The sequence below is a fragment of the Dipteris shenzhenensis genome, chromosome 17, assembly GCF_047967505.1.
Source record: "Dipteris shenzhenensis isolate YYH24624 ecotype China chromosome 17, Dip_SZ_1.0, whole genome shotgun sequence".
Taxonomy (NCBI): domain Eukaryota; kingdom Viridiplantae; phylum Streptophyta; class Polypodiopsida; order Gleicheniales; family Dipteridaceae; genus Dipteris; species Dipteris shenzhenensis.
The window spans coordinates 51,390,202-51,417,076 of NC_141612.1; the positions used below are offsets into that span (position 1 = coordinate 51,390,202).

The following is a 26,875-nucleotide window of genomic DNA, read 5'->3' on the forward strand; positions in this document are numbered from 1 at the left end:
TCCCCTTCTCCTTCAACGCCGTCCCCCTCACTCCTCTCCCTTCCCTTCTCGCCTCTTATTAGTCTCTTTCATTAGGTTACGTTAGCTAAGACGTCTCTTTAATCAAGTATAATGAAGGTCCCTTAATGTGAATGCAATGCAAATGCAACCTCAATGTCTAACCACCCTAAAATTCCAGGCCCGAGTCATCCTCCTCCTCATGAGATATGGCGTGGAATACAAAACATCTCCTGCTCCTGGCATTCCCTCTCTTAGTCCTCGCCTCAGATTTTTACCACATCGTTGTCCACTCTTACTTCCATCATGGCCGTTATCACCATCGCCATCCTGATCATCACCATGAAGATGCCATTCGCCAAGCTCTTGCTCCAACTAAGGTACACGATCTACCCAGCAGGCTCGTGAATCTTCATTTTGTGCTCCTGTCCTTTGACCTGTACTTGGATAGCAGGAAACCTGCGCGGGTAACGTTTTTCGGCTTCTTTGTTTCACCGACGATGGTATATGTAAGTTTTCAGTTCATGAATAAAGATAGATGTCCTGTCGTTGACTATCCACAGTTGTAGAAGAAAGCGGTGGAACGAGAGAGGAAAGGATAACGTTCTAAACGGTCGATCATCGGGTTTTATTTATGCCCATATTAAGTAATACTGTGGGTCTGTGTTTTTTCTTGGGGGGGTCTTGTGTTTATTAGCACCGCCTCGTTAGCGGGAGTGCTACGTGAATTCTCCCTTTGTAGGTTACCTAAGTAAAACGTTACGTCAAATACTGTGGGTCTGTGTTTTTTCTTGGGGGAGTCTTGTGTTTATTAGCACTGCCTCGTTAGCGGGAGTGCTAACTGAATTCTCCCTTTGTAGGTTACCTAAGTAAAACGTTACGTCAATCTAAATTAAACCATAAGCTCTAAATAAGACTAGGAGGTGTTCCATATAGGAAGGTACGCGCAGTTCTGGACTCTTGTTCTTTATTTGATACTCATTAAAACAAAAAAGTTAAAAGTTGTAAGATTGGATATATCCTTGTTTTATGATGGTAATCTGGATATTTTAGGCCGTGTCTTATAATGGTTTCCAAGGTAGATGACAGATAATATGTATTTTATCCTAAATAGATAGGAGAACAGGAGCTTCATTTATGTCTGTCTAATAGGCCTAAGCCTTTCAATTGCATTTCATAGTTTTTCTTATTGGTCATCTGAGCATTTGAAAGATTCTAGTAAGATGGTGACTGCAAAAATTTAAGGGTAGATTGAAGACGGTATTACAGTTCATGATCTTTATAAATCCTCTGCAACATCGTATGCCTTCAATACACCTTTTGGAATGTTTGGTATTGAATAGACAATGCTGTTCAGTCATCAAAATTGGTCCGACTGTCTTTATACGTAAACTTGTCTCCTATGTCTGGAACACATCGTTTGTACTGCAGTTTGCTTGTTCGGTTTTGGGACTTTGCATGCAGACTTGCTCACAGGATAAGAGCTCAGGAGTGGAGTGTCATTCTACCTGGTTTTATATATGTACTTGTTCAAAGGATAAGCTTAAGTTTAGGAGTAGAATGACACATATATACTTGCTCACAGGAGCAAAGTTCCGGAGTAAAACGTCATTTAATGAGTCTGTGGTTTCGCCATGACTATTCTCTAATATTTTTTTAATGCTCTTTTTTGTGTTGAAGTATCTTGGAAGTGCAGGAGTATCTGATCCAATAAGTCTGGGAGGGAAGTTTCACATTTCTTTTTGTTCCTCTTGTTCTTACAAGTAAGGCAACTTATTGAAAAGTGACACTCTTTTAGACAGCAAGAATGTTTGCACATAGTGCCTGCAATTGTCTTATATGATTTTGCACGTAATACTTTTACAGGAAAACAGCAGTGCAAACACGAAATGTGCTTCTGAGCTTCTCTCCGGAAACGGAAGTGCTACTGACCAACCATCCACCACCTCTGTCAAAACGGTTACTAAGAAAGCTGGTACCAGTAGTTCAGTTTAGTGCTATTGCACTGGTCGTTGCAGGAGATCACATTTTTCCAAGGTTGGGATACCTGTCTCCCCCTTCTTGGTACAACTCTTTGCGCCAAAATCGCTTTGGTGCTGCAGCTGGTGCTTGGATCGTAGGCAATGCATTGCAGAACATGCTTCAGAGTACAGGGGCCTTTGAAGTTTACTTTGATGGGGATCTGGTAAGGGCACACTGCCACTTGGTAATACCAATTGTGCTAAACGCTTCCTACAATGGTCCACAATTTGTGATCCCTCTCAAACACGTCATTGTGCTTGTTATTCGATTTCCTGCTTGCTCGAGTTTTGCTACATCCACCTCTTTGTTTATTTCTAGCCTTATTTTTGGAGTGTCTGTTCTGAGGGGAAGCTAGCTGCAGTAGCCAATAGGATTTGGATATATGGCCTCCTGATATTTACTAGACACAGTTTTCTGCAAGTTGTGAACAAACAACGAGCAAAGATCTCACCAAGCTTGGTGTCACAGGGCAGCTCGGTGAGATTTGAGCTTGTGATGAAGCGGCTGTAATATTTTATTAAGATAGTACAAGGGGTATGCCTGTATGAGTGTCTGTCCAAGATATTGTGGATCTTTGAGAACCCTACATGTAATTGACAATGTCTTTTGTTGGAGTTTATATAGGAATTGCAATGTTCATCTAGTATACGTGCTAGAAAATTAAATAACTTTTACATGAATGGGATATGTTCTCGACCCAATCTCTGGGCAGATTGTTTTGTGTACAAAAGGAATGATGATTTAAGGATATGCAGTTGCCCAAATAAGACTAGCACTCTGTCTCCCAGGTAGCAACGATGAGGGGCAGAGCATCGATATGTTCTTTTTCGAGGGTGAGTTCGGGCAATTTGTGGGATACTAATTCCCGTAAGCCCTTCAATGGAGGTCCATCCTCAAATGCTGGACTCTAGCCAACTAATACCTAACTGATCAATAGGAAACATATGCATTCTTTTGGCAAACATTCTAATTTAAAGAACTGGAAATTGTCAGCAAGTAAAGATATGCAATAAATGAATTATCCAGCAAGTGGGTACGTCTCTTGTGAAGAGAAGTGACACGCCAACTACTGTCTATATTCTTAGGGTTAGGCCTTGCAATCACTAGATACCCACTGTGCAACCGTTGGCTCCCTTAATGGAGGGATGAGCTATGACACCTCGGTCCCAGTAAAGGACTGGACTGAGTCTATGGAAGGCTTTCATGATTGAGACTGACTAGAGAGGGTAGAGGTGCAACAGAACTAGCCCTAATTCTGGCTGTCTGTACCTAATCTAACAATCGATAATAGTATGCCCTGACCTTCCCTAATGATAGAACAGTAAATGACCAGAAACTGAATAGGAAAAGATCTCTCAAGACCAATGAGGCTTGAGTCACCTTCGTACACTGGTACATACCCTGTGGCAATAATATTCTCTATGCACTTCAAAATATGATTGAAACTGGCATAAGTCAGTTTAATGATTCTCACTTGGCGTACTATATAGACGTACAGCCAGAAGACATGGATGCGGCTTGGAACCTCTTCAACTCCACCCCACAACCACCACTGCCATCACAGCCTGACATTGTGAAACCAGCCTCAACAACCTAAAGGGTGGTAGGATCCACTTAAATACAGCATACACAGTAAATAGACAAGTAAATATGCACCACAGAACAAATCACAGGGGAGCTAGAGTGCTCCTACTGAGAAACAAGACACCGATTGGTCCCAAACGTTGGCGCCCCTTCGGTATGTATTTAACATTCATTTGAAGCCAAGCGGCTGATTACAAAGGTCTCTAGGAAGCTGCACCAGAGGCAAACCAACGCCCGCAAACTCCTCGTCCAGCCCACCCTGTAATTCCCTGCTCAACTTCAAATGGTGAACATCATCCAATCACTAGACAATCCTATATCCTTAGCTAACCAAAGTATGCAACAGAGACCCCAATAGCATCCACTGTGTGAAGCACTCCTGCAATCGCACATCCAAGTGCCCAACCAGCCAAACACGGCTGAACAACTGCAAGACAAAGCCCTCAACAGCTGAACTCTGGTGCAATCAAACAACCAAACACTTCCTAGCGAGTTTCTTCAATCTATAACCTCCCTGGCCACTGCTCAACAGCATAAATCAACCCTTCTTCGTGAGGAAAGAAACCCAAACGCAATAACTAGCCAGCAACCAATCAACGAACTGCAAAAACAGGCAAAGACAAGCCTTCTTCTACCCGGAATCCACAGAAGAAAGGTCACCCTGGCTGGAAAACCCTAGATCTTGCGGAGATAAGCTGATTCCGCCTTGGCACAGCCAAGAAGCAGCCTAGAATAGAACACCCACGCTTGGAAAGATACCAAAACCAGCCACAACACCCAAAAAGCTCCAGAAAATTAGGTCTAAATCTCCTACAGAGCCTGAAAGCCTGAAAAAAGAAAGTTGCAGTTCACTTGGAGCAGCTTGGTTAGGTCCAGAACTCGTGGAACAGCCCTAGAACCAATTGCAGGCACCTGGAAGAGCCCAAAAGCAAATCGCTAACTGGAACAGACACCTTGGTAGAAATCGCCACCTGCAACAGACTCCTGGATCAATTGCAATTTTCTCTGGCAGGCCCTGAATTACTTGGAACTGGCCCCTGGGTAAAAACGAATTTCCCTGGCAGGCTCTGGAACACCTGAAACTGGCCCCTGGGTAAAAACGAATTTCCCTGGCAGGCTCTGGAACACTTGAAAGTGATTAAGCTTCCTTTGGAACTGATTTGGCCAACTGCATCCAAAAGAAGGGCTCCCTCCCCCTTTTAAAGCCCTAGGCTCCAAAAAGCAGTGTTTTTTAATTGCACCACTCTTTTGGTCCCTAAAAGCAGTTTTTTTAATTGCACCACTCTTTTGGCCCCCCTGTTGCACACTTTGGCCCTAGGAATTAATTGCCTAGTAATTGGGCGCACATTCACTATTTACAAGGGCCCACTAGGAATTTTAATTCCCCAAGTCTCGTCCCATGGCCGGACCCTCGCATCCCAGAGGCTCAAGGCAATCACGCGCAAATTACGAGAGTCGCAAATCAAAAGTCCCAAAATTTCACGTCCTCGTGACATACCCCCTTCTTGAAAGAAGGCAAACGTCTTGGATTGCTTGCAAAAGAAAACCAAGTGGAAACACTAAATGTTTGTTAGGCAAAAGACAAGCAAACATTCCACGTACATGCATACATGCATACATGCACTCACAAACAATATGCTCCCCACGATGTCCGATCCACCTCACGTATGGCTATCCCTAAGGACCCGTTGCCAGTGGTACATCATGAGCATATGTAAACACTTAATGCATGCACATAGATACTCAGATTGTACTTCCCAGGGATAGTTCATGCATGCTTTACCCACCTATGGTCATCTCTTCAGACCCACACTAGTGGTACATCATGAACATCCGAAGTACTTGAGATATCAAATCCAAATCTGAGTGGACAGCCAACCATGACGCCAACAGATCACCAACAATGCATATACGATTTGTAGAGCTGCAGATAACAAATCCGTATAGCATTGCAAACCAAGCGACTAGTACACCCACTGTGACTAGTACACCACGTACATTGCGGCCAACAATGCACGACATAGACCACTTCCAGGAATTGTGCATCCGGAACCAAGGTCTAGGGGAATCCATTCTCTTTTTGTCGAAACCACATGACAAAAAAGAGCATTCCCATCTTGTCGAATCCTCATGACAAGAATGACATGCATATTTTACTGAAACCTCATAGCAAAAATAGCATTCTTATTTTTGTCGAAACCTCATGACAAATATAGCAATCTCATTTTGTCGAAAACTCATGACAAAAGAGCATCCAAAAGTAGCAGGGAAAACACCAGCCGTAAACAACGCTATACAAAACCAGCCGTAAACAACCCGCTATGGAATCAAGAACTCTTGCCCTTCGGAATATTCTGTGGCTCATCCGTGTTACTAGCCGGCTCTTTCCTCTTATGGTTGGGACAATTTCTAGACTGATGTCCCTTCTCTTTGCAAATAAAACATTTACCAGCTTCATATAAAGCGCGTCCTTCCTCTGGGACAAGCGATTACACTCATCCTTTTGACAATTGGCCTTCTTCTCTATTTTGGAAAATCGAAACCCAGTTTTCTTATCTGTGTTATCTTTCTTAGCTTCCTGCTTCTGTCCACCTTTGAACACTGAAGTCCTCCCCTGCATCAAAGCATATGCTGTGCTAGCATTCTCGATAAGCTGAGACATATTGGAGACTTGAGTCTTCGTGCAGTAGTCTCTCAACTCCTTAGGCAGCCCGCAACAATGTTTCTCAACCTGCTCAGTGAAAGGAACAATCCGGTAGGAGGTAACAGGCAACAAAGCCGCCCAAAACTTGCTGTTATACTCCTCCAAATTACGGCAATTATTGGAATTCAGCTCATGCCAAGCAGTCATGATATCCACTTCAAAAGTCGTGGTAAGCCATGCAGTTGAAAACACCTGCTTGAAACCTACCCACGTGTTTGGTGCGGTGCTCTCCATAAGCATAGTGGTCCACCACTGAAGTGCATTCCCCTTTAGAAAACTTGCAGCTGGGCGTACATTGGATGATTCTATGAAGTTTCTTCCAATTGATCTAAAAAGGTCAAGGCCTTAAGTTTGTCTTGCACCCCATTGAATGTCTCAAATTTTACGGCTGCATCTGCCTCTTTAAAGTCCTTCAACTTCCCATGAGGTGCCAAATTGTCATAAACAGAAGCCTGGGCAAATGGGACAGCAGCACTCACTCTATACAACACACTACCGGCATTAGGAAAAGCTGTGCTATTTAGACCAGCACCCAAATTTTGCATATTTCCCAAAGCAAAGCTGCCTGTTGCTACATTAGGCATACCTGTTTGCATCCCTGGGGCTGCTCCAACATTTACATACATCATGTTCTGTGCCATGGGCTGTAAACTAGGATGAAACCCAACTGTTTGACTAGCAGGCATACCTCCTGAAAATTGGGCTTGTGGGCTGACCATAGCCTGAAACACTGAACCACCACTAAAATAACCTGGCTGAACCTGGTTTGCCAAAACTCCTTGCTGTCCGGAAACCATGGACTGAAAATTATTACCTTGAGTCGGTCCCGGAATCGTGTTAGGCTGCTGCTGCTGACCATAGGGGATTTGAGAGGGCTGATCCTGAAAAGTGACATGTGGTCGCTTGTTAGCTTCAACATCGCTATCCCCATCGTCAGGCTTCCTTTTCTTCAACTGCACATCTGAGTTCATCATTTTTTGGAAGCGAGGATCCTGTGTGAATTGCGTGAAAGCACTCATGAAACTGTGCATCTGTGCCTTGAATAGTTTCACATCCTCCTCATCTTTCTGATCATCCTGATGCTCTGCAACATGCCGGGTCTCCTCTCCTGCATCCTGGTCACCACCAAGAGACGGAGACATTTGCTCTTCCTCCTCAGTAAGGCTCACGGATCTCTCCCTATGTGACATATTTACTGAGTAGTATGATGTCTTCTTCACTTAGTCTGCTAGACTTGCACCAAGCCAACCACAGGCTCCCTTCTTGAAGAAGTTAGGTGGATCCCGGCAATGGATTCACTGAAACCAGCCTCAACAACGTAAAGGGTGGTAGGATCCACTTAAATACAACATACACAGTAAAAAGACAAGTAAATATGCACCACAGAACAAATCACAGGGGAGCTAGAGCGCTCCTACTCAGAAACAAGACACCGATTGGCCCCAAACGTTGGTGCCCCTTGCGGTATTTATTTAACATTCATTTGAAGCCAAGCGGCTGATTACAAAGGTCTCTGGGAAGCTGCACCACAGGCAAACCAACGCCCGCAGACTCCCCGTCCAGCCCACCCTGTAATTCCTTGCTCAACTTCAAACGGTGAACAGCATCCAATCACTAGACAATCCTATATCCTCAGCCAACCAAAGTATGCAACAGAGACCCCAATAGCATCCACTGTCTGAACCACTCTTGCAATCGCACATCCAAGTGTCCAACCAGCCAAACATGGAAAATCTGAACTCTGGTGCAATCAAACAACCAAACACAATCTATAACCTCCTTGGCCACTGCCCAACAACATAAATCAACCCTTCTTCGCGAGGAAAGAATAAGTAGCCAGCAACCAATCAGGGAACGGCAAAAACAGGCAAAGACAAGCCTTCTTCTACCCGGAATCCACAGAAGAAAGGTCACCTTGGCTGGAAAACCCTAGATCCTGCGGAGATAAGCTGATTCCGCCTTGGCACAGCCAAGAAGCAGCCTAGAATAGAACACCCACGCCTAGAAAGATACCAAAACCAGCCACAACACCTAGAAAGCTCCAAAAAATGAGGTCGAAATCTCCTACAGAGCCTGAAAGCTTGAAAAAAGCAAGTTGCAGTTCACTCGGAGCAGCTTGGTTAGGTCCAGAACTCCTGGAACAGCCCTAGAACCAATCGCAAGCACCTGGAATAGCTTGGAAGAGCCCAAAAGCAAATCGCAAACTGGAACAGACACCTTGGTAGAAATCGCCACCTGCAACAGACTCCTGGATCAATTGCAATTCGCTCTGGCAAGCCCTGGATCACCTGGAACTGGTCCCTGGGTATAAACGAATTTCCCTGGCAAGCTCTGGAACACCTAAAACTGGCTCTTGGGTAAAAACGAATTTCCCTGGTAGGTTGTGGAACACCTGAAACTGGCCCCTGGGTAAAAACGAATTTCCTTGGCAGGTTCTGGAACACCTGAAAGTGATGATCTGGCTTCTCTGGGACTGATTTGGCCAACTGCATCCAAAAGAAGGGCTCCCTCCCCCTTTTAAAGCCCTAGGCTCCAAAAAGCAGTGGTTTTTAATTGCACCTCTCTTTTGGTACCTAAAAGCAGTTTTTTTAATTGCACCACTCTTTTGGCCCCCCTGTTGCACACTTTGGCCCTAGGAATTAATTGCCTAGTAACTAGGCGCACATTCATTATTTACAAGGGCCCACTAGGAATTTTAATTCTCCAAGTCCCGACCCATGGCCAGACCCTCGCATTCCAGAGGCTCAAGGCAGTCACGTGCAAATTACAGGAGTTGGAAATCAAAAGTCCAAAAAATTCACGTCCTCGTGACACACTGCCTTGACCTTCACTGCCATGACCCTAGCTCAAGTATCACCAGCACTCACACAAGCACAGGACCCACTACACAACCCTCCACTTCACAACACGGCACGAATAACAAGTGAAACTAGACTAGTATTTTCACTTTGAGGAGGGGGATTATGTATTTCTAAGGCTCCACAAATCAGGATATGCATCTTTGAAGGGGAATACTAATGTAAAGCTGCCCATAGGTATTATGGGCCATTTAAGAGGTTGAGAAAAGCTGGTGAATTGCCCTATTAGTTGGTCTACTTTCAGAATTGATAGTGTCTTCCAGGTTTCACTGCTCAAGAAATACTTGGGGCCTACGGAGTAGATTTTAGAGGAATTATGGATGAGGCGGGACATGTGCTAAGAAATAAGTCATATGTGCAATAGTACATCAAATGGAGAGCCCTACCAAATCTTCTTGGCAATGTTCATCTATTCGGGAGCAGTACGCCCCTACTTAACTGTGCAGAATTTAATGAACTTTGGTACCATTTGAGGACAACTTTTTTTTCCCAAGGGTGGACTGTAACAAAGGGGCTAGTTAGCTTGGTAGGCTTTTTAGTAGGCTGCTCAGAAGTTGCCACATGGTACTATTGGATTTATCCCATATACAAGCTTGGAATTTTACTGTCAGCCACAAAACTATAAAAGGCCTGCTGTACTACATTTTCACGATACCATTGATCATTTGACAATCACGTTTGGGAGAGACTAAAATGAAATTGTATAGTCTTCACAAGCAGTTGTAGCTTGAATGAAGAGAATGTGGATTCCTTTTTAATTAGCCTTCTCCTTTAATGCCAGCCTTTGTCATGGCTGAGTCCGCCCTTCGCCTCGGGAGTTCCGGCAGAAACTCAGTATGAAGGTATTTGTATAAATGGATGCTCAAGTATGTGTGGGTGTGTGGATCTGTATTTCGAGTTTATGGTTCTCAACCTTATGAGTGACTATCATGAGATTGAAGCTGCACTATGTGTTGTGTTTTTAGAGGACGAGTTTGGGCATGTTCCTGGTTTCATTATCTATCTTTCTATATGTATAATATATATATATATATATAATAGGATTGATTCGTAACGGATAAGTGATTGCTCAGGCTGAATTCTAAAATGTACTTAACTCCTCGTCCTTGTGCAGCCCCTCATGAGCCTTGTTGTCAGATCCAGCCCCTGACTACACTCCTCTCCAACCCTTGAAGGTGCTTCCTGCTGTATTCCTGTATCTTCGATGTTGACCAGCATATTATTTCATCCGGGCTTGAGGCCTCATTACATTGTGTGTGCACTGCTATCACAGAGCAGTCATATTGGCCAGATAATCCTTAGCTTGCTGGTTGGTAATTTCCTTATCAATAACCATGGGCTTTGCAACCATACATTGCCTCAAAGGGTATCAAAGCAATAGTGCCTAAGATACTCTTCCAACCATCTATTGACTCTCTTAGTCTGTCCATTGTCTGAGGATGTTCTGCTCTACTATGTGAAAAGCTCTTGCCAAGACTGTCTCATAAACTTGGCATCATGGTCACTCTCAATTTCTTGGGGTAAGCCATGCAGTTTGAATACATTTTCCATATGAGCAACGATTGAGGCTGAATATTGAATCTTTGTGCGAATGAAATGGGTAGCTTCAATAAGCTGTTAGCCACCCCATGTATCTTGTTGACGAGTGGTGCACATTGTTGGAAAGTCACCTCCCCATCTGTAAGCCCCCATATGAGGAGAGCATGGGGGAGGGAGACCTAGGGCAGTACCCCACAGAAAAAGAGAGAAAGGGGCTGCCACATGGACAGCATCATGACTGTCATGTGGGCAGCACATCTAGAGAAGGTCCAGGAGCAGATCAGTGGCGATTTGGAGCTTTGGACAAAGGCGAGGAGTGGCTGTATGATGGCAACACATGGCGGCTGACCTCAGCAGCAGTACGGACCAGTACAGAGATGCACATGTGGCTGGAGAGAGCCTGGCAGAGGGCAGATCCGGCAGGAGCACATGGCGCAGCACGGCAGGGCAAAGGCGCCTGCAATAAGCGCCTGTTAACAGTTTCAGCAGATCAGGCATATGTGGAAGGGATGGGGGCCTTGGATAGCCAGCCATCCAGCCCTAGAAGGACCCAAGGGTAGGGCCCTATATGGGCTGCCCTTAGGGCCTGGCAGCAGCCCAAGAGAGCTGCCCCAGGTCGGCCAATCAAGGGCTGCCTGGATGTCGGTTTACAGACCACAAAGTTGGGTAGGGAGGGGCAGTCTGGTGGGCCCATATTCCCCTACCAGGTAGGTTTTTTGGATCAGGCCCTGGGCCTATAAAAGGGGGCCATTCAGCCCTCATATATCATCTTCTAGAGCAGCACTTCAGGGAGCAGGAAGGAGCAGCAGAGCAGCACTAGTTGGGCCTATGACCAGGAGGTTAACTGGGCTGAGGAGCTGCAGACTCAGCTCACAGAGGGCTGCCTACCAAGGCTGACACACAGGGCAGCAAGGTTGAGAAGATCATTCTGGACAGAAAGTCTACAGACGCTCAAGGTGGAGCACGCGGGCTCGAGTCTAGAGATAGCCGGTATAGGAGAAGGACCTTGTGGTAAGATCAGAGGACCACACCATTGGTGGGACTCTGGATCTATCTCTTTTGTATTGTGTCCATAGCTTTGGACGGAAATATATTATTTTGGTGGTGTCTCTATCTGGCTGGTACATTGTCTATTGATGAGTGTGCACACCTATGCTATGCACATAAGTTTAAGAAGTTTGTGATTCCACACCCCACACCACACTGTGTGAGCTCCTGGGCAATTCTATCAGTCTTGCATCGTGCGTACTCTTTGTTGGTTGATTTCTAACATGGTAATCAGAGCCCAAGTAGGAGGCTCACACGTGTGGGAGCTTGAAGGCAGGGACCTTGCTGAAGGATGATCGTGATTCAAAAGCTCTTGGGAATCGACTTCCATGACTGGAGTACAGCGCCCTTGCTAGGAGGGTGACTCATGTTCAGTCAAGTGCGTTGAGAGTTATGGTCTACTGAAGGTTGAGTTTGCTCAACTTTGCTGCGTGGTTTAGGAGCAGAGATGTCGACCTCTTCAGCCTCTTCAGCCCCTGCTCTCCCTTCCTCCCCCCGCATATTTCTTTCTTTCACTATCCCTAACTTTGGAGAGTGTGGGAAAATGGGTGGGTCAAATTACCCGATCTGGAAGGTGTCACGGGGGCGTGAAAATCTAAGTACTTTAATGTACTACAAGACCGTGATAACTTTGGTTTTAAAAGTCCAAGCGTGGGCTTAATAATGTGTAATTAAACGCGGCATGGTGCCTAGCACATAAGCGTAATTAATCCCTAGGCCCAAAGGCATTCCAAGGAATTAAAAGAGTGGTTGTTGGGAAATGATGATGTGGCATTTTTAATGGGCCCCCTAGAGGGCCATGTACCTTCAGTGGCCCCCCTAGAGCTCCAGGTGGCTCTAGTGCCTTCTACATGCTCCTTTGCCATTCCTGGACCTTCCTGGGCCTTCTAAACTTCACGTGTGGTTTTCTCTCTCATCTTCTCCCTTTGTTGAGATTTTGGACTGGTTTTTCAGCCTCCTTCAGCTGAATTCCGTTTTTCTTCATAACTCCTCACGCGTTTGGATTCCTCGACTTCTGTTTGGCCCGATGGCTTCCCCTCTGCCTCCCCTTCGTAGTGATATGCTTTTCCCTCCGTGCGTTTGGTAGAACGGGCAGAGCTGAGCACTTCTTTTGCTGGTCGAATTTGCAAAAGTGGCTTTTTCTGGACCTTTTGGCTTCTACCGCCTCCTGGGCCTCTCCTCTTGCAAAGCTACAGCTTTCTGTTGAATTTCGAGTGGTCCCACGCGCTGGTTGACTGTTTTTCTCAGTTTTGGAGGACTTTCCGGCGATGAAACTTCTCCAAAACCTTCTCAATGCATTCCTCTCTGAAGCACGCTTCTTTTGAGCCCAAGAACTCCCACTTCTTCGCGACAGAAGTGCTTCTTTTCGCATTTTTCAGTGGAATTCTTGCTGGTCGGCTCTTGTAAATGCTCTTTCTTCATGCCTTTGCACTCCTCTTTGGCTGAGAATGCAATTGGGCATTGGCTACTATGTCCTCTTGGCGATTGAGGACTTGGTTCGAGTTTTCAGGGCTTGGTGAGTTGTGATTTTGCTACTGCAATTTCTTTTTGCCATAAGCTATTGGTTGGCCTCGTGTGCCGCCTCTTTCTTGGCTCACAGGTGCCCAGGCAGTGCTACATGAGTCATTCTTTGGTTGGGTACTTTGCTGATTTTATTTTGGAGCTTTGAAAAGCTTTGTGAATGCCATCTGGAAACCACTCAAAGAGAGTGCAGCTGGGGTGCAGTGTGATTGCATCTGGACAGCCAATGGAATTGCACTTGGAAAAGAGAATGCGTTTGGATTGAGCCTATGGGTTAAGTGCACTTATGTGATGGTGTTCTATGCTTGAAAGCCTTGCGAAGGCTTAGTGAATTGGGGCTGCGTGCTCAGTTGCAGGGAAGGTCTCCCAGATGCAACTTGTAATCATTTCACTGTGAGATATAAAGAAATACCGAAAGGGGCGCCACGGTGTTTGGGGCCAATCGGGTGCACTTGTCTATGTCTGTTGAGCAGGGGCATTCTAGCCTCCATCCCTTTTTCAGTGGTTTTGTTTGTGAACAAATGGGTAAATGCCAAATGGTGATCATGCAATGGTTAATGGTTGTGATATATGCTTTGTGAGCTGTAAATAAGTGCTGAAGTGATTAAAGGTTTAGTTCCATTGCCCTCTGAGTGATTAGAGGTGAAGATCTTGAGTCATTTAGTGGCTCGAAAGCTATGAAAATTGACAACGGGAGTGTAGGCGAAGCCGGAGGACATGGTGGACAGAAATGGGAATAACTCATGGCAGTAGACGGAGAGGAGCTCGAAGCTTGGGAAGACAGAGATGCCCATGCCCTCGCATTGAGCATAGGGACTACGACAGACTTTGTGCTTCCTCACATCCAGATGGCCGAGACATCAGTACAGACGTGGGTCACTCTGAAGGATTTGTACGAGACAGACAACACATCCCTGATCTTGCTTCTTTAGCATCAGCTCTACAACCTTGATATTGTTGAGAGAGATTCGGTACATGACCACTTGACGAAGGTCAAGGTGGTGAGGAATCAACTGGCATTAGTTGGTCTGAAGGTGGACTCGTGCCATTTGGCCTCGATGGTACTGAGGAGGCTGCCTCGGAGGTTCAAAAGCTTTGTACCAAGAACAACTCTTCAACTACCACATTTGCTTTGGCTTTTGTATCACCCTATGAATTTGAGTCGGACTCCTTCCTTTTGTTTTTCTGATCCGCCTTCTTCTTTCTGCAATCCTTCGCAAAATGTCCTGGCGTGTCACAATAGCAACACTTCTTTGGCTTCTTCCTCTTGGAAGTGTCCTCGTCATCCGAGACGTCTTTCTTGGACTTGCCACCGTTAGGCTTGCCCTTTCCTTTGACAGCATAGTCCTACGCCAGTAGCGCCTTGTCATCTTTGTCGTTGTTGTAGACATCTCCGTGTGCTAATGAGGCCAGATTTGCCAACCTAGAAACCACAGTGATGATGTCTGACATTGAGATGTGGGTTGATGAGGAGTCAGAGGCCTTTGTGAAGGTGAACAGCAGCATGGAGTGCTTGGAATCTTCCAGGTGCATGGCTGTTGATATTGACACGAGGGTGGATTCCATGGAGTGCCTTGGGTTTCATGCTTAGATGGATGCTGTATTTTAGAAGGGGATAGTACAGGATTACACAGGCTATTGGTATGTGCCTCGATGAGGTGTATGGTTTGCTTTCAAAGCAAGCACACAGGCAGTACGACGATCTGGTATGTACTTGATGTTCTTCATTTGAGCATTTATAGCATGCTGTGGAGAGACTTTGCTCTTCATTTGTGTTAGGTAATGCGAGATTGGAAGGAATTGGGCTTCTTCGAAGGCAGAAGGGGAAGTGTGGGTGCTTCTTCAAATCGTGGACGCAGATTGCTGGAAGGTGATGGACAAGGTGTACTGAAGCCAGAAGAGTACATGCTTGAGAGCTCAGCGAGAGTTCGTGGTCCAGGTTATCTGAAGATATTCATTTGTTGCAGACCTTGCCAAAAGAAGAACGGGTTGAAACAGACCCTTAGAGCATGGTGCTTCCAAGACTCCAGGTTGTTCACTCTGTATGAGGGGGACAACTGGAAGATTGTGACGGATGGATTGCTCGAGTTTGAAGGCGGGAAGGTGATTGAAGGTGGTGCTACCAAAGATGGACCTGTGTACCAGGAGGGTGTGTGGAAGCGGAACCAGACTTGGTGGAGCAGGAGCCACTTGATGAAAAGCTAGGAAAAGATTTCGACATCTAAATGTTCCAGAAGACTACGACCATGGAGTTACTGGAGCATCGTCATTGACATGTGTGCATTGGGCCGAGATGTGTCGGTGAGAGGGCGCATTGGAAAGGTCACCTCCCCATCTGTAAGCCCCATATGAGGAGAGCATGGGGGAGGGAGACCTTGGGCAGTATCCCACAGAAAAAGAGCGAAAGGGGCTGCCACATGGACAGCATCATGACTGTCATGTGGGCAGCACAGCTAGAGAAGGTCCAAGAGTAGATCAGTGGCGATTTGGAGCTCCAGGCACAATGCCTCTCCTTCGAGAGGTATCATACCTGTCTCAGCCAAAAAGATGGGGCACAGTGTTTGTGCTTTCACCCCTAACTCTCTATTTGGTTCCAGTAGGCCCTAGAGAGCCTAGGTGCCCAGGTTGAGCACCCGTAAAGGACCACTGTTTGTACGAGCATGTTATACATAAACTTTCTCATTTCCCAGTTCCATAAGCGTGCCTTTCTGAACTTGTTTTGGAAGCTATATAAAGCTTTCAAACCTCCCAAGATTCTTCTTTCCACACATGCATTCCACTTGTAAGTGTCTGCAAATTCCAGCCCCAAATATTTGTATGTAGTGACACCGTCCAGAGGTTTCCCCTCAAAAGTGAAATCAAGGTGTTTATTCCGAGTCCCAATCACCATCACTTTTGTCTTGGATATGTTGACTTGCATTCTGGAGTGTCTGCAGAATTTTCCCAGTGTATCCAAATGTGTTTGCATCTCTTTCTTGCTTTTTGCGAAGAAGACTACATCATCTGCGCAAATAAGCAATAAGAGGGCATAGCCAGCAATCTGGACACCTTCGCGCTGTGTGTTGTCATCCACTCTTCCAATTCATCGATGAACAGACCTAGGGAGAGAGAGAGAGAGGTAATACAACTGTATATCCAGATCTAGGGAGACAATCCAGAGCCAAGGAGCTGGTGAAAGTGAGAAAGAGAATGCCTCAAAGATTGCACAATGTGAGACATAGAGTGACTAGTGGAGGGGTGCCTTTATAGGTCCCTAGCCAGCCTGGTTGGTTGGCCATTGAACCGACCAAGCAGGTCAGTTGACGCGACCAGGCAAATCAGCTGACCTGGCCCTTGGGTTAGGGTCGGGTGGACTCGACCAAGGAGGTTCTGAGAGGTGAAACGCCTAGAAACGTGGTTAAAATTCTTTTCTTAAATCATAAAATATATATATAGTATAAATATTTACCTCGAGATTCTTCTCTCTCTGAAAAGAGCTCTCAAATACATTGTTACAACCTACAGGTAAAAGGTGAACCGTGACAGCCTACAGGCTACAGTCTGCTCAGTGTTGCGGCGTGCCTACAGCCTACAGGGCCATGGTCCATAGTACATAGGCCAAGAGGGCTTAAACTTTAAAGTTTAAACAACCTATGCATAATTTATATAATTGAAACTTTAAACTTTATAATTCAAGAATCAAAATCAAGATTCATCATTCAAGAATCTTCATTGTTCAATCATCTTTAAATTCTAATATTCAAAATTTCAATGCCCATGAATGAGATGCAATGGCTCAATCCTCAAGAGTTAATCATCGAATGAAAAGAGAACAAAATGAAATATATCATACATGTCATAATATTGCACTGGTCAGTGACTCAGTGCCAAGTCACAAGTGGTAACTGCTTACATAATCCATGATCCATGAAACACTCGTTTCTACAGTACTCTACTATCTAGTGACTAGTCTCTAGAGCTAGAGCCTATGACCCTAGGGCCCTCATCGTTGTGATCACTAGATGAATCTGCGTCCTCTGAAGAGGAAGAGGATGTACCAACCCGTGGCTCGCAAAACTGATCTGAGTCCTCTGAGTTTGTAGTGTTTGCCAATGCCTTCTCCTCTTGCTTTGGCTTGTCTCTACCTCGACGTCCTCGGGATGACGATGCAGTAGCAGTAACTGATACACGCCCTGAAACATTTTGCCGAAACTCTCAAAATGGCCTGTCTTTGTAAAACCACTGCACGTGCGAATTTCGACGGGCGTTTTCTGCTTGCATCGTTTGGGCCGCCGATTTGCTACTCATGCTCCATGTCTTGCTCAGCTTTCACTCCGTACACTCTCTACTCTACCCTCCCTTGCTTAACCCTCTACTTGCCTTTCCTATTCCCTCTACCATAGCCTCTTCAGCCTCTCCTACTCTCTTTAGCCTCTCCATCGCTCTACCCTCTGAGGTCAGACAAGAGGGAATCGGAGCATATCCTATCTAACGTCGGAATCGGAGCATATCGTGTTGTAGGAAGTCGTAGACATCATTGTTCTCTTGACTTTGCTGGATGATTGACATATCGACCGGCTTCAACTTTATTCTATCGGGATCAACTTGCTTCGGCTTCCACTCAATGCTACTAGTACCATCTGTAGACATGTACTTCTCAATCAAGGGTAGGTTGGCATTTACATATACCAACCTGTTGAGCTGCTCCACGCTCAACCTAACACAATTTATAAATATAAAGAAGTCAATTCTCCCGTCTGAAGACTTATTTTTAAAAATGTTATAAGCTATACTGTATACATAATAACTTATAACTGATAAGTTATATTAGATTATATATATTTACTGACTAAGTAGCTAAAACTTAAGAACGAACTTGTTTCTCTTTCTAGTGTGCATGTCTGCACATATACTCCATATCCTCTCAGTCGGACCTAATGTGCAATCTTGGGAGAGGATGCGAAGAGCTAGGGTTTGCAATGAGGGATTCAAAATCGCAAATTTCTCCGACCAAGTAAGAGCCAATAGCTTGTTGTCTCTTTCCTTAGCAATTGCATGAGAGAAATCACCCATGTCATTGTGAAACTCGACTATGCCCTCTTTAATTCTGTTGCAATTTGCAAATTGCAATACAAAAAAGATAATATAAACAATTAGGCATTAATAAACATTAAATATAAAGCAATTAGCACTGAGTGGGCAGCGGGCTGCATTAATTTACTCTGGGACCTCACCTATTTTGGACCGATGAGTCACAAACTTTCTCCAAGTACTGGGTCCATCCACTCACAAGCACCCGATCATTCCATTTAGCAGGGGTGTTTCTATAGGGGATGGAGCATATGTGCCACAGTGTTGATTGGCCTATGAAACCAATCCCATCTTATCCTCCAAATTCCTAGTATGCCATCTTTTCTGAAATTTTATCAAAAGGAATCGACGTTCAAGTTAGAGCAAGACTGCAAGCTACAAGACTTTTAAAAATTCATGGAACTTCGAACTTGCAAGTCACTAGAGTCAAGACTTTTATTCATACCTCCTCTGTCTTGGAAAGGTCACCTCCCCATTTGTAAGCCCCCATATGAGGAAAGCATGGGGGAGGGAGACCTAGGGCATGTGCCCAAAAGAAAAGGTAAGGTTTTAACACCCTCTCTGCAGCTCATGGTGTGCATAATAATTTGAAGAAGCTAGCTGATGAAGATGTAACCATGGACCCTGCAGCAGCGTGCCTACTGGATTCAGCTTGGAGAGAGTATTAAATAGCTTGGATCCTCGAACCATAATGTCCCTTCGAATAGCAAATGAGATGTCCTCACCTGTGATTTCCCATGCCAGTCTATACTTCGTTCCCAGTGGGGTATAATGATCTTTGTTACACACCATGATATGTATCCTTTTGGTGAACATATCACGTACGAGAACCTTGACCAACAAATATGGGTACACACCATGTGCATAGTCTCTGTGACGTCAAGCAGTGAACTCGGTACTTATCTGTTCCATAGCTCCGTAGCCTTGCTTTACCTGCCAGACTTTCAAATAATTGGGGACGTTATCAGTTTGTAATCCCGCCCACATGCCTTCTCTGGTTGTGACCCGTGGGGGAAGCTTGGAACCACCTAATTGAGAAGAAGAATCTGTCTCTGAGTCCTGTTTTCTTAGTTTGCCTTTGGACCGACAATCTCTGGCCAGAGTGCCCTCGTTTTCTACATTTGTAGCACTTGCTCCGTTTTTTCTTATGCACCGTCAAAAGTGCTTCACCTCAACCCAGATTGCCACCTGGGTCCTGGAGTGACCCTGAGCTCTCCCATGGAGACAAGTATTGTCTCCTCCTCAAGGAGAACGGAGCTTAGATCATCAAAGTCCTGTTGACTTGTGGTGATTATGCACCTCAATGCTTGGGCTCGTGCTGTAATCTAAAGGAAACTTGGTGAGAATGAGTGCCGCCAGCTGACTTGTGGTGAGGGCAGCACCCATGGCCTGCAACTGATCATGGAGAAACTTTACCTGCATCTAGAACGGTTGTATGGCTCTACCTTTGGGGAACTCGACATTGTATAGTTGTCCCTGCAAGGTGACAGCACACATCGCTGAATCCCTTGCATAGAGATCCTCTAGCATAGACCCCTTGCATAGAGATGCACTATCTAGGGTCTGGACAGGCAGAGATACCTCCTTAGTGATTGTCCTGACTAAGGTTGAATGTGCCTTGGAGTCCTGATCCACCAAATCCTTGAGTTCCTCTTGAAAATCATCCTCCTGGGCAGCATCCCAATTGATAAAGCTTTTGGGACGTTTAGGCTTCCATTCATAGCCCTGAACAAGCTCCCACAAGCCCTTGGATGAACCATATCTTCACACTGAGCTTCTGATGGGCATGGTTCATGCTGTTGAGCTTATCCTCTTTACTCTTACGTGGGGGTCCCATGAAGCTATTCCAGTCCTCGTACCCCTGCTACTGATGCTGGCAAAATTAGCCACAAAGCAGAGAAAAAGAGATGCAAGATGGGATGGAGGTGTGAAGGAAGCTGCCCTTCTGGTGTCTTCAACAAGCACTCCCTTTGCCAGCAGGCTGCTGAAAACAGCTGCCAATTGTCTCTGCCTGGAACCCGTACCAGGCTCCCATGGATTGCCACGAATCGCTGCTGCAGCCTGCAGATTGCCCTCAAACAGGCCTCGGGCAAGCTTCTAGGAACCGCCGCCTTAGTGCACGTTTGAGCAGGCTGCTCTTGCTGCCTCTGTTACAGCAAATCGTCTGGTTCATACCAGGCTGCCTTAAGGACTGGTGACCGACCCCTATGTGCCGGGCAGACAGTGGCAAGACTCGCAGCAGCAGTGAATGAGCAGCCCCTCAGCTCAGCCCTCTCTAGGTCCCTCATCACCAATGGTAAATGATACCATGTGAGAATGGTGCACGCATGCAGTAGGTGCACTTCTTTGGATTTGTTGTAGATTAATATATAATAAAAAAATAACAAAACAAATTGGTAGAGAAAAGGCTGCAGGACTTGTTCATAAGAGGTTGGAAGGTTGCAGGAGCATTATCACATGCACCAGGGTCAAGCCTAGGTGGCAGTGACAACCGGCTGCCTTGTCAGTAGATCGCAGCATATTTGGCAGGTTTTGGGGGCTCCCAAGGGCAGCACACAGTGTGGAAGGAGGGCAAGAGGGGCATTTAGCATAGGCAGCCCCAAGGCCTTCCTGGAATGGCCCAAATGGGCCTGGTCGGCCAAAATCGACCAGCCAGTCGGTTTTGCTGCCCCAAGGTTGGCTGGTTTCCCGCCCTATATAAGGGGCCCTTGCCCCCCTTTTTCGTCACTCAGCCTTCCTCATTTCAGTATCCAGCTCCCAGCCTCCAGTAGCCCTTTCAGCCATCCTATGGGCGAGGTTGGGGTGTCCATTGTCAGCAGCATAGCTCCATCTCCCACATGTCGTAGTTCGGGGAGTGGCCTCAACACAGTTTTGTATGCGGATTTGGCAACCATGTATAAATAAAGCAGTTAGGTAGATCTCGTGTCCTTCATGCTTGAGTTCTGCCTGTTATGTTCATCTAATTTCTGCACAGCTAGTTCCCCGCATATTACAAGCATTTATAAGGCCATAGGCCATTACCTTGAATTGGTAGAGACCCCTTTCAGTCCTAAACGTAGTTTTAGGTTCATCTTCTTCCTTCATTCTTATCCTGTGGTAACCTGATCTGAGATCAATTTTGTGAAGAAATTAGCTCCCTTCAGCTCATTTAATAGGTCATCAATCCTGGGAATTCTTGCAGGGAGTCAACAGACATTCTAAAAGAGCCATCCTTCTTGACCAAAAGAACTGGAGAAGCAAAAGAACTGGGTAATTAAATTTCTGTCCATTAACTTATTAATTTGCCTTCCCTCTTTACCCCTTGAGAGCCTAAAGGAGGTTTATTCATAGGTTTGGAACCCAGTTCCAGCACACTAGTGGTTAATATTCACTTAGGTGGAAGATGTTGGGGCAGATCAGGAAACACATATGAAAACGTCTAAAGTAACTCCTGCATGTGCAACTCCTAAAACCAGCCTCTAATAAAAGTAAGGGCTGTAGATACACAATTTAGCAAGTACTTCTCCACTGGCATAACATCCACAACAAACAATAACACAAGGGAGCTAGAATGCTCCTGCTCAATACGTATACACCGATTGGCCCCAAATCAGATGGTGCCCCTTGCGGTATTTCTTTATTATTTATTCAACTGAAAACAGATTACAACAAAAAGAGTGGACCCTTCTAATAGGCATCCAGTTTACAGCATAACCTCTGCTCTCAGCAATCCGAGCCAAACATGGCTTCACAAGCATCCAATTCCAAGGCATAACCCATCTAGAAACTGCCTCCAGCTCCCACAGTAGAAATCGTCCAACAATCTCAGCCCCGCCAAGCTGTTACGGCATCAATCCTTTGGCAAGCAAGGCCAACACTCAGCCCCTTGCTGTTACGGTGCCCCTCGTCTGACAACCTGTGAATTGCAATGCACAGCAAGGCTCAATAGCTGACCAATTGCAAGAGATCTCGCTGCATAGTCACCTGGCTAGCAGTCCCAGCCTGGAAAACCCCCCAGTCATCCAGCCTTTTCTTGCCTGGAATCAGCCCAAAAACAAAGCGACCAGCCTTCTACTGCCCAGCAATAGACCAACCACAGCATTCACAGCTTGGTCTCGGTTAGAAATCAGCAATAGATAGGTCAGCCAGCTAATACCACAGCCCGGAAGACTCCAAAAAATAGTTGACCCATCTTGTCGGAGATCCGTAACAGCACAAACCAGCCACGGATCAAATCGCCTCAGCCCTGGCATACCCCGGAACAACCTGTGCAGCCCTAGTAGGATCAATTCGCCCTGCTCCTCTGGCCTGGAAATCAGCAGGATTCAGCTCCAAGACAAATCGCCCTGCTTCTCTGGCCCCGGAATCAACAGGAATCAGTTCTAGGACAATTCGCCCAGCAGCTACCACTTTAGAACAGCCAGCAGATCTCTAGGGAAAAAATCGCCTTGCCCATACCTGCCCCGAATCAGCTTGCTTGCAGTCAGAAACCCATGCGAGCTTCTTCTGGCAGCTCTTGGGACTTAGACATGCATATGACCTGCTATTCCAGCTCCCGCTTGGCTCCAGAAGATGGGCGAATTCTCTTCTCATGCCTGGCTTGCCTGCAATTGACCTGACTTGGTGCGTGCACCTGAATTTGGCTGCTTCTGGCATGTGGACACATCTGGCATATTTTAATCCAAAATAGTAAATGGATTTCTACCACTCTTCATTGCTACGGAGAGATCAGTCCTGATGCTGAAGGCTTATATCAAAAGATTAATGAATATAAAGGATTACCGGTATATCTCAAGGCAACGTTGACTTTTCAATAATATATTCAAACCGTCGAGTCAACTGAACCTAGCATCCTGATAAAGATGTAAAGGATAAAGATTAATCTCTCCAAGTTCAGAGGTGAATCATGTACTGCCACTGAATTAGAGGAGTGGCTCAAAAGATGGATTTCCTATAATATTGAAAAGAAGATCAAGGCAAAATCAGATCTGTTGTCCTGCACCTTGAGGATTGTGCCCACTCATGGTGGAGGCATCTTCAAAGGGAAGGCACAATCATTGATACATGGGATGAATTTAAAGCAGAGATGTTCAGGGACTTTTGTTTCACCCCTTGCTAGGGACCAATATGTATGTCAGTGGTATGCCAATATGTATGTCAGTGGTATGATCTGTCCCAACAAGGTACAGTGAAGGACTACATCAAGGAATTCTGGAAACTGTCTTTGTTTACTAGGGTGAAGCCTGAAGGCCATGGATGAATTCAGTCTGATTTTATTAGTTACGTTTTGATTACTTGGAGCATTGGCCCCATGCAATTTTGAATCAATTGTTCTCGACAAACTTGAGACTTATCTTGATTGTTAGTTCATTTAGAAGGTGAATCATTTCCTTCAGGCTCCACCCCTACGAAGAGAAGTTTCAGCCTGCTCCCCACCAATTGGTCCTAATCCACTCATTGCAGTACGAGCAGCCCTTAAAGGATCTTCAATTTCATTTCCATCCATTCTAGGATCTGAGTCTCGTGCCTTCTAGGATGGTTTGTAGATTTCCTGGTGGCATTGTAGAAGCAAAGCCCAGATTGAATCAAATTTTGAAATTTCATCCAATCCAATTACTAATGTAGATTTAGTAGATCATAGGCAGAAGATAGAATAGGGGAAACCCAGGGGAATGATCGATAGTATGCACAAATAAAGTCCAGGAGCCTATTTATAGTTCCAGGACTGGCTGCAGATTACAATATTGCTTATGGGATAAATCCCCAAGTGCCATGTGACAAAAGCTCAATCCCCTACAAAAAGACTACCCAACAGACTGCTAGCTAGCTAATCAAATAGCATACTAAATAGCCGCTTAGGGGCTGCATAAGGACAGGAGTTAATTCCATTTTAGAATTCAGCTTGAGCAATCACTCAGCTGTTACGAATCAATCACATTAATGATTGCCAAATGATCAATGGTATCGTAAAAATGTAGTACAGCAGGCCTTTTAAAGTTCCAGGACTGGCCGTAAAATTACAACCTTGTATATGGGATAAATCCAACAGTGCCATGTGGCTGCTGCTGATGGCACTTCTGCTACTGGTGTTGTTGGAGGCTGATGGTTCTGCTTCTGGGACTGCTGGAGCTATGCCTCTGAATGAGGTAAAAGGCCTGCTTTTATAGCCTTGAAGGTTTCTGTAACTGCCATCTCACAGAGTGGTCTGTAACTGCCATTTCCAGAGACTGGTCTGTGAGTTTACAGACTGGATCTGAGCCTATAAAAGGCTGCTGCAGATCATAGTTATCAGGGAACAGGAATGTTTTGGGGATGTCGGATGTCAGAACAGGAACGTTCTGGGAAGGGGAACGTGGGCATGGGAACGTGAACACCATGTCATATGCCGCCTCATATATGATATAAATTTCTACGTTGAACTTCACATTTCAGGTTTAAACTTTTATAAAGATTTATTGGAACATGTCATAAGCTAGGCTGGATAACCAATTTATATCCTTAATATATGAGAAGACCAGGGAACGTGGATCCGGAAACGGTAACATTGCATAAACTATGCTTCTAGTATGTGGATAACCAAATGATATCCCTAAGGGTACCATGCATCCAGAAAGGGTGTCAGGAATGCCACATCATACAACACATACATGAAACTATATTAGAATCTGAAAGACTAATTTTCTATAGCTCTCAACTTTCCATTTTAGCGATTTGGAACATTTGATAAGCTATTGTTGGAGTAGGTGGATAACCAAATGGTATTTCTAGTGTATGGGAAATCACTTCTGCAGGCAAACCCCAAAAACAGAAGAGGGAAGCGTTCTGAAACAGCCTGTCGCCAGGGAATGCGTTCCGGGAACATTTGGAATGCATTCATATTCACCTGACGTTTTGCCGATTCTTAGAACATGCTTCTATCTGGAACGGGTTCCCCCATTCCAGGAAGGGGGAACGGCGTTCATGGTAACTATGCTGCAGATCCCTATTGTTGTTTAGGGGCTGACCTGTTCTGGGTGGCCTAGAATAGCTGTTGCTGGCCTGTCCCATATGTATTGCCGCCACTGTCTCCTGCAGACAGAATCCAGATATTCATGGCTGATAGGTGGCCGTGACAGGTATGGCCAGGGGACTACATTCAACACTTGCTATGCTGTATGAATGACAGTAGGTAAGGACTTTTGGGATGGTGTGAAGAGTTGGCTTGCCAAATATTACAACATCAATGGGAGCTATCTGTCGTTAATGCTACACACTCTTGAATAGCGACCAGATGTATTTTGTAGCCTTAGGTAACGGTTGTTTTTTTTCAGTAGACCAAAGAACTAACAAAACCAGGGCAAGAGTCCACCAATCACAACGTATTGTGGGGTCACCACATACTATTTAAGGAGGATTCTCTGCTTCGAAGGTTAATACAGCATTATTTCATATTATGACAAGAAATATATATGGATCTGATAGAAACTATGATTTCAGACAATATTGTCAGTTGAGGAACCCATGTCTCTCGTCAATAGGACTGCCTGGCACATTGCTTGCATAAGAGTGCAAGGGTCAAAAAATGATCCAAACAGCTGGCAAAGACTCTGGAAATTCAGGGGGATCCCACAGGAAAAGTCAGAGTGAAAGAATTCGTGTGAGGAGCCCTTTGAGCAGCAGAGGGAAATGTTTTGCCTTGTGAGGGGGTACTTCCGGTTGTTTGCCATAATCATCACCATCATTGATGTTGTGTAAAGTAGTACTCCATGTTTCTGCAATGCAATCTCTTTATTAATGTGAGGGATTCAGAACAACTCTTTTGATTATTGTTTTGTTCTGCTTCTTTTCGCAAGCTTCAATCAGGTTTTTGTATTCTTCAGTATTTGGATTGTTCATTCTGAAATTCCCTAGATTTTCTTTTCCATGCTACAGTAACGGAACTAGTGATCTGTGGAAATGGCAGATTTTTTCCAAGCTCAAGGAGAACAGATTTCCAGATGAATTTGAACTTCGAGAGCGAGTTGGTAAAACAATGGAGCTGAAGGCAGTAGGTGCTGTAGAAAATCCTGGAGTTCGGTTGAACTGATGTGATAATCATTGCGTCACATGTTACCTTGTCAGTCATCATGAATAATTCAAATTCTAGGGTTTCGTCCAGCCAGTCTTTGCAGACTATGGCAAAAGCATTCGTCCCACATCCAATATCAGACGGTGTGTTTGTATGCATGTGCTCGTAAACCCTTTTCACATGTTTTGCTAAGAAGATATGTACACGATTATCCCGGGTTTGCTCAGAATTCTCGAGGTCTGTGCTCACATTCTTCTACAGTTTCTTAAATGATGTGAGACACTTCTTTCAACAATTAATGTCGACTTCAATTAATGTGTGAAAATGAGAAAGATAATTGTTGTTTCCTATCTCTTTTAAGTATATAAAATAGAGGTTAAATATTCAAGAATTAAATTCTCAGAGTGATTTCTGTGTGAACCCAAGTAGACCAGGAATAGACAAAAAAGAGCACTGCCATGAACTTTGTGACAAAGGCAAGGGTCTCAGAAACAACTAGGACACAAT

At 45.1% G+C, this 26,875-nt stretch overlaps 1 protein-coding gene across 2 annotated transcripts; it reads left to right on the forward strand.

Moving 5' to 3' along the window:
* On the forward strand, positions 1-26,875 carry LOC147892267 (selT-like protein). 2 transcript variants are annotated; one of them, XM_087388240.1, is made up of 6 exons: positions 1-377; positions 452-506; positions 1,678-1,760; positions 1,864-2,182; positions 26,264-26,710; positions 26,820-26,875. In XM_087388240.1, exons 1-5 carry the CDS (start codon positions 304-306, stop codon positions 26,384-26,386), a joined length of 654 nt encoding a protein of 217 aa, XP_087244366.1. In that variant the 5' UTR covers positions 1-303; the 3' UTR covers positions 26,387-26,710; positions 26,820-26,875. The 2 variants fall into 2 exon arrangements, with proteins under 2 accessions (XP_087244366.1, XP_087244365.1); XM_087388239.1 differs by lacking the exons at positions 452-506; positions 26,820-26,875 and having other exon boundaries at positions 4-377; positions 26,264-26,709.

Bases quoted from the DNA above. Each gene is read 5' to 3' on its own strand.
- LOC147892267 (XM_087388239.1), top strand. From the start codon at position 207: ATGGCGTGGAATACAAAACATCTCCTGCTCCTGGCATTCCCTCTCTTA. The intron at 378-1,677 runs GTACACGATCTA...TTTGTGTTGAAG, and splicing joins AAGCTCTTGCTCCAACTAAG to TATCTTGGAAGTGCAGGAGT. The intron at 1,761-1,863 runs GTAAGGCAACTT...ATACTTTTACAG, and splicing joins TGTTCCTCTTGTTCTTACAA to GAAAACAGCAGTGCAAACAC.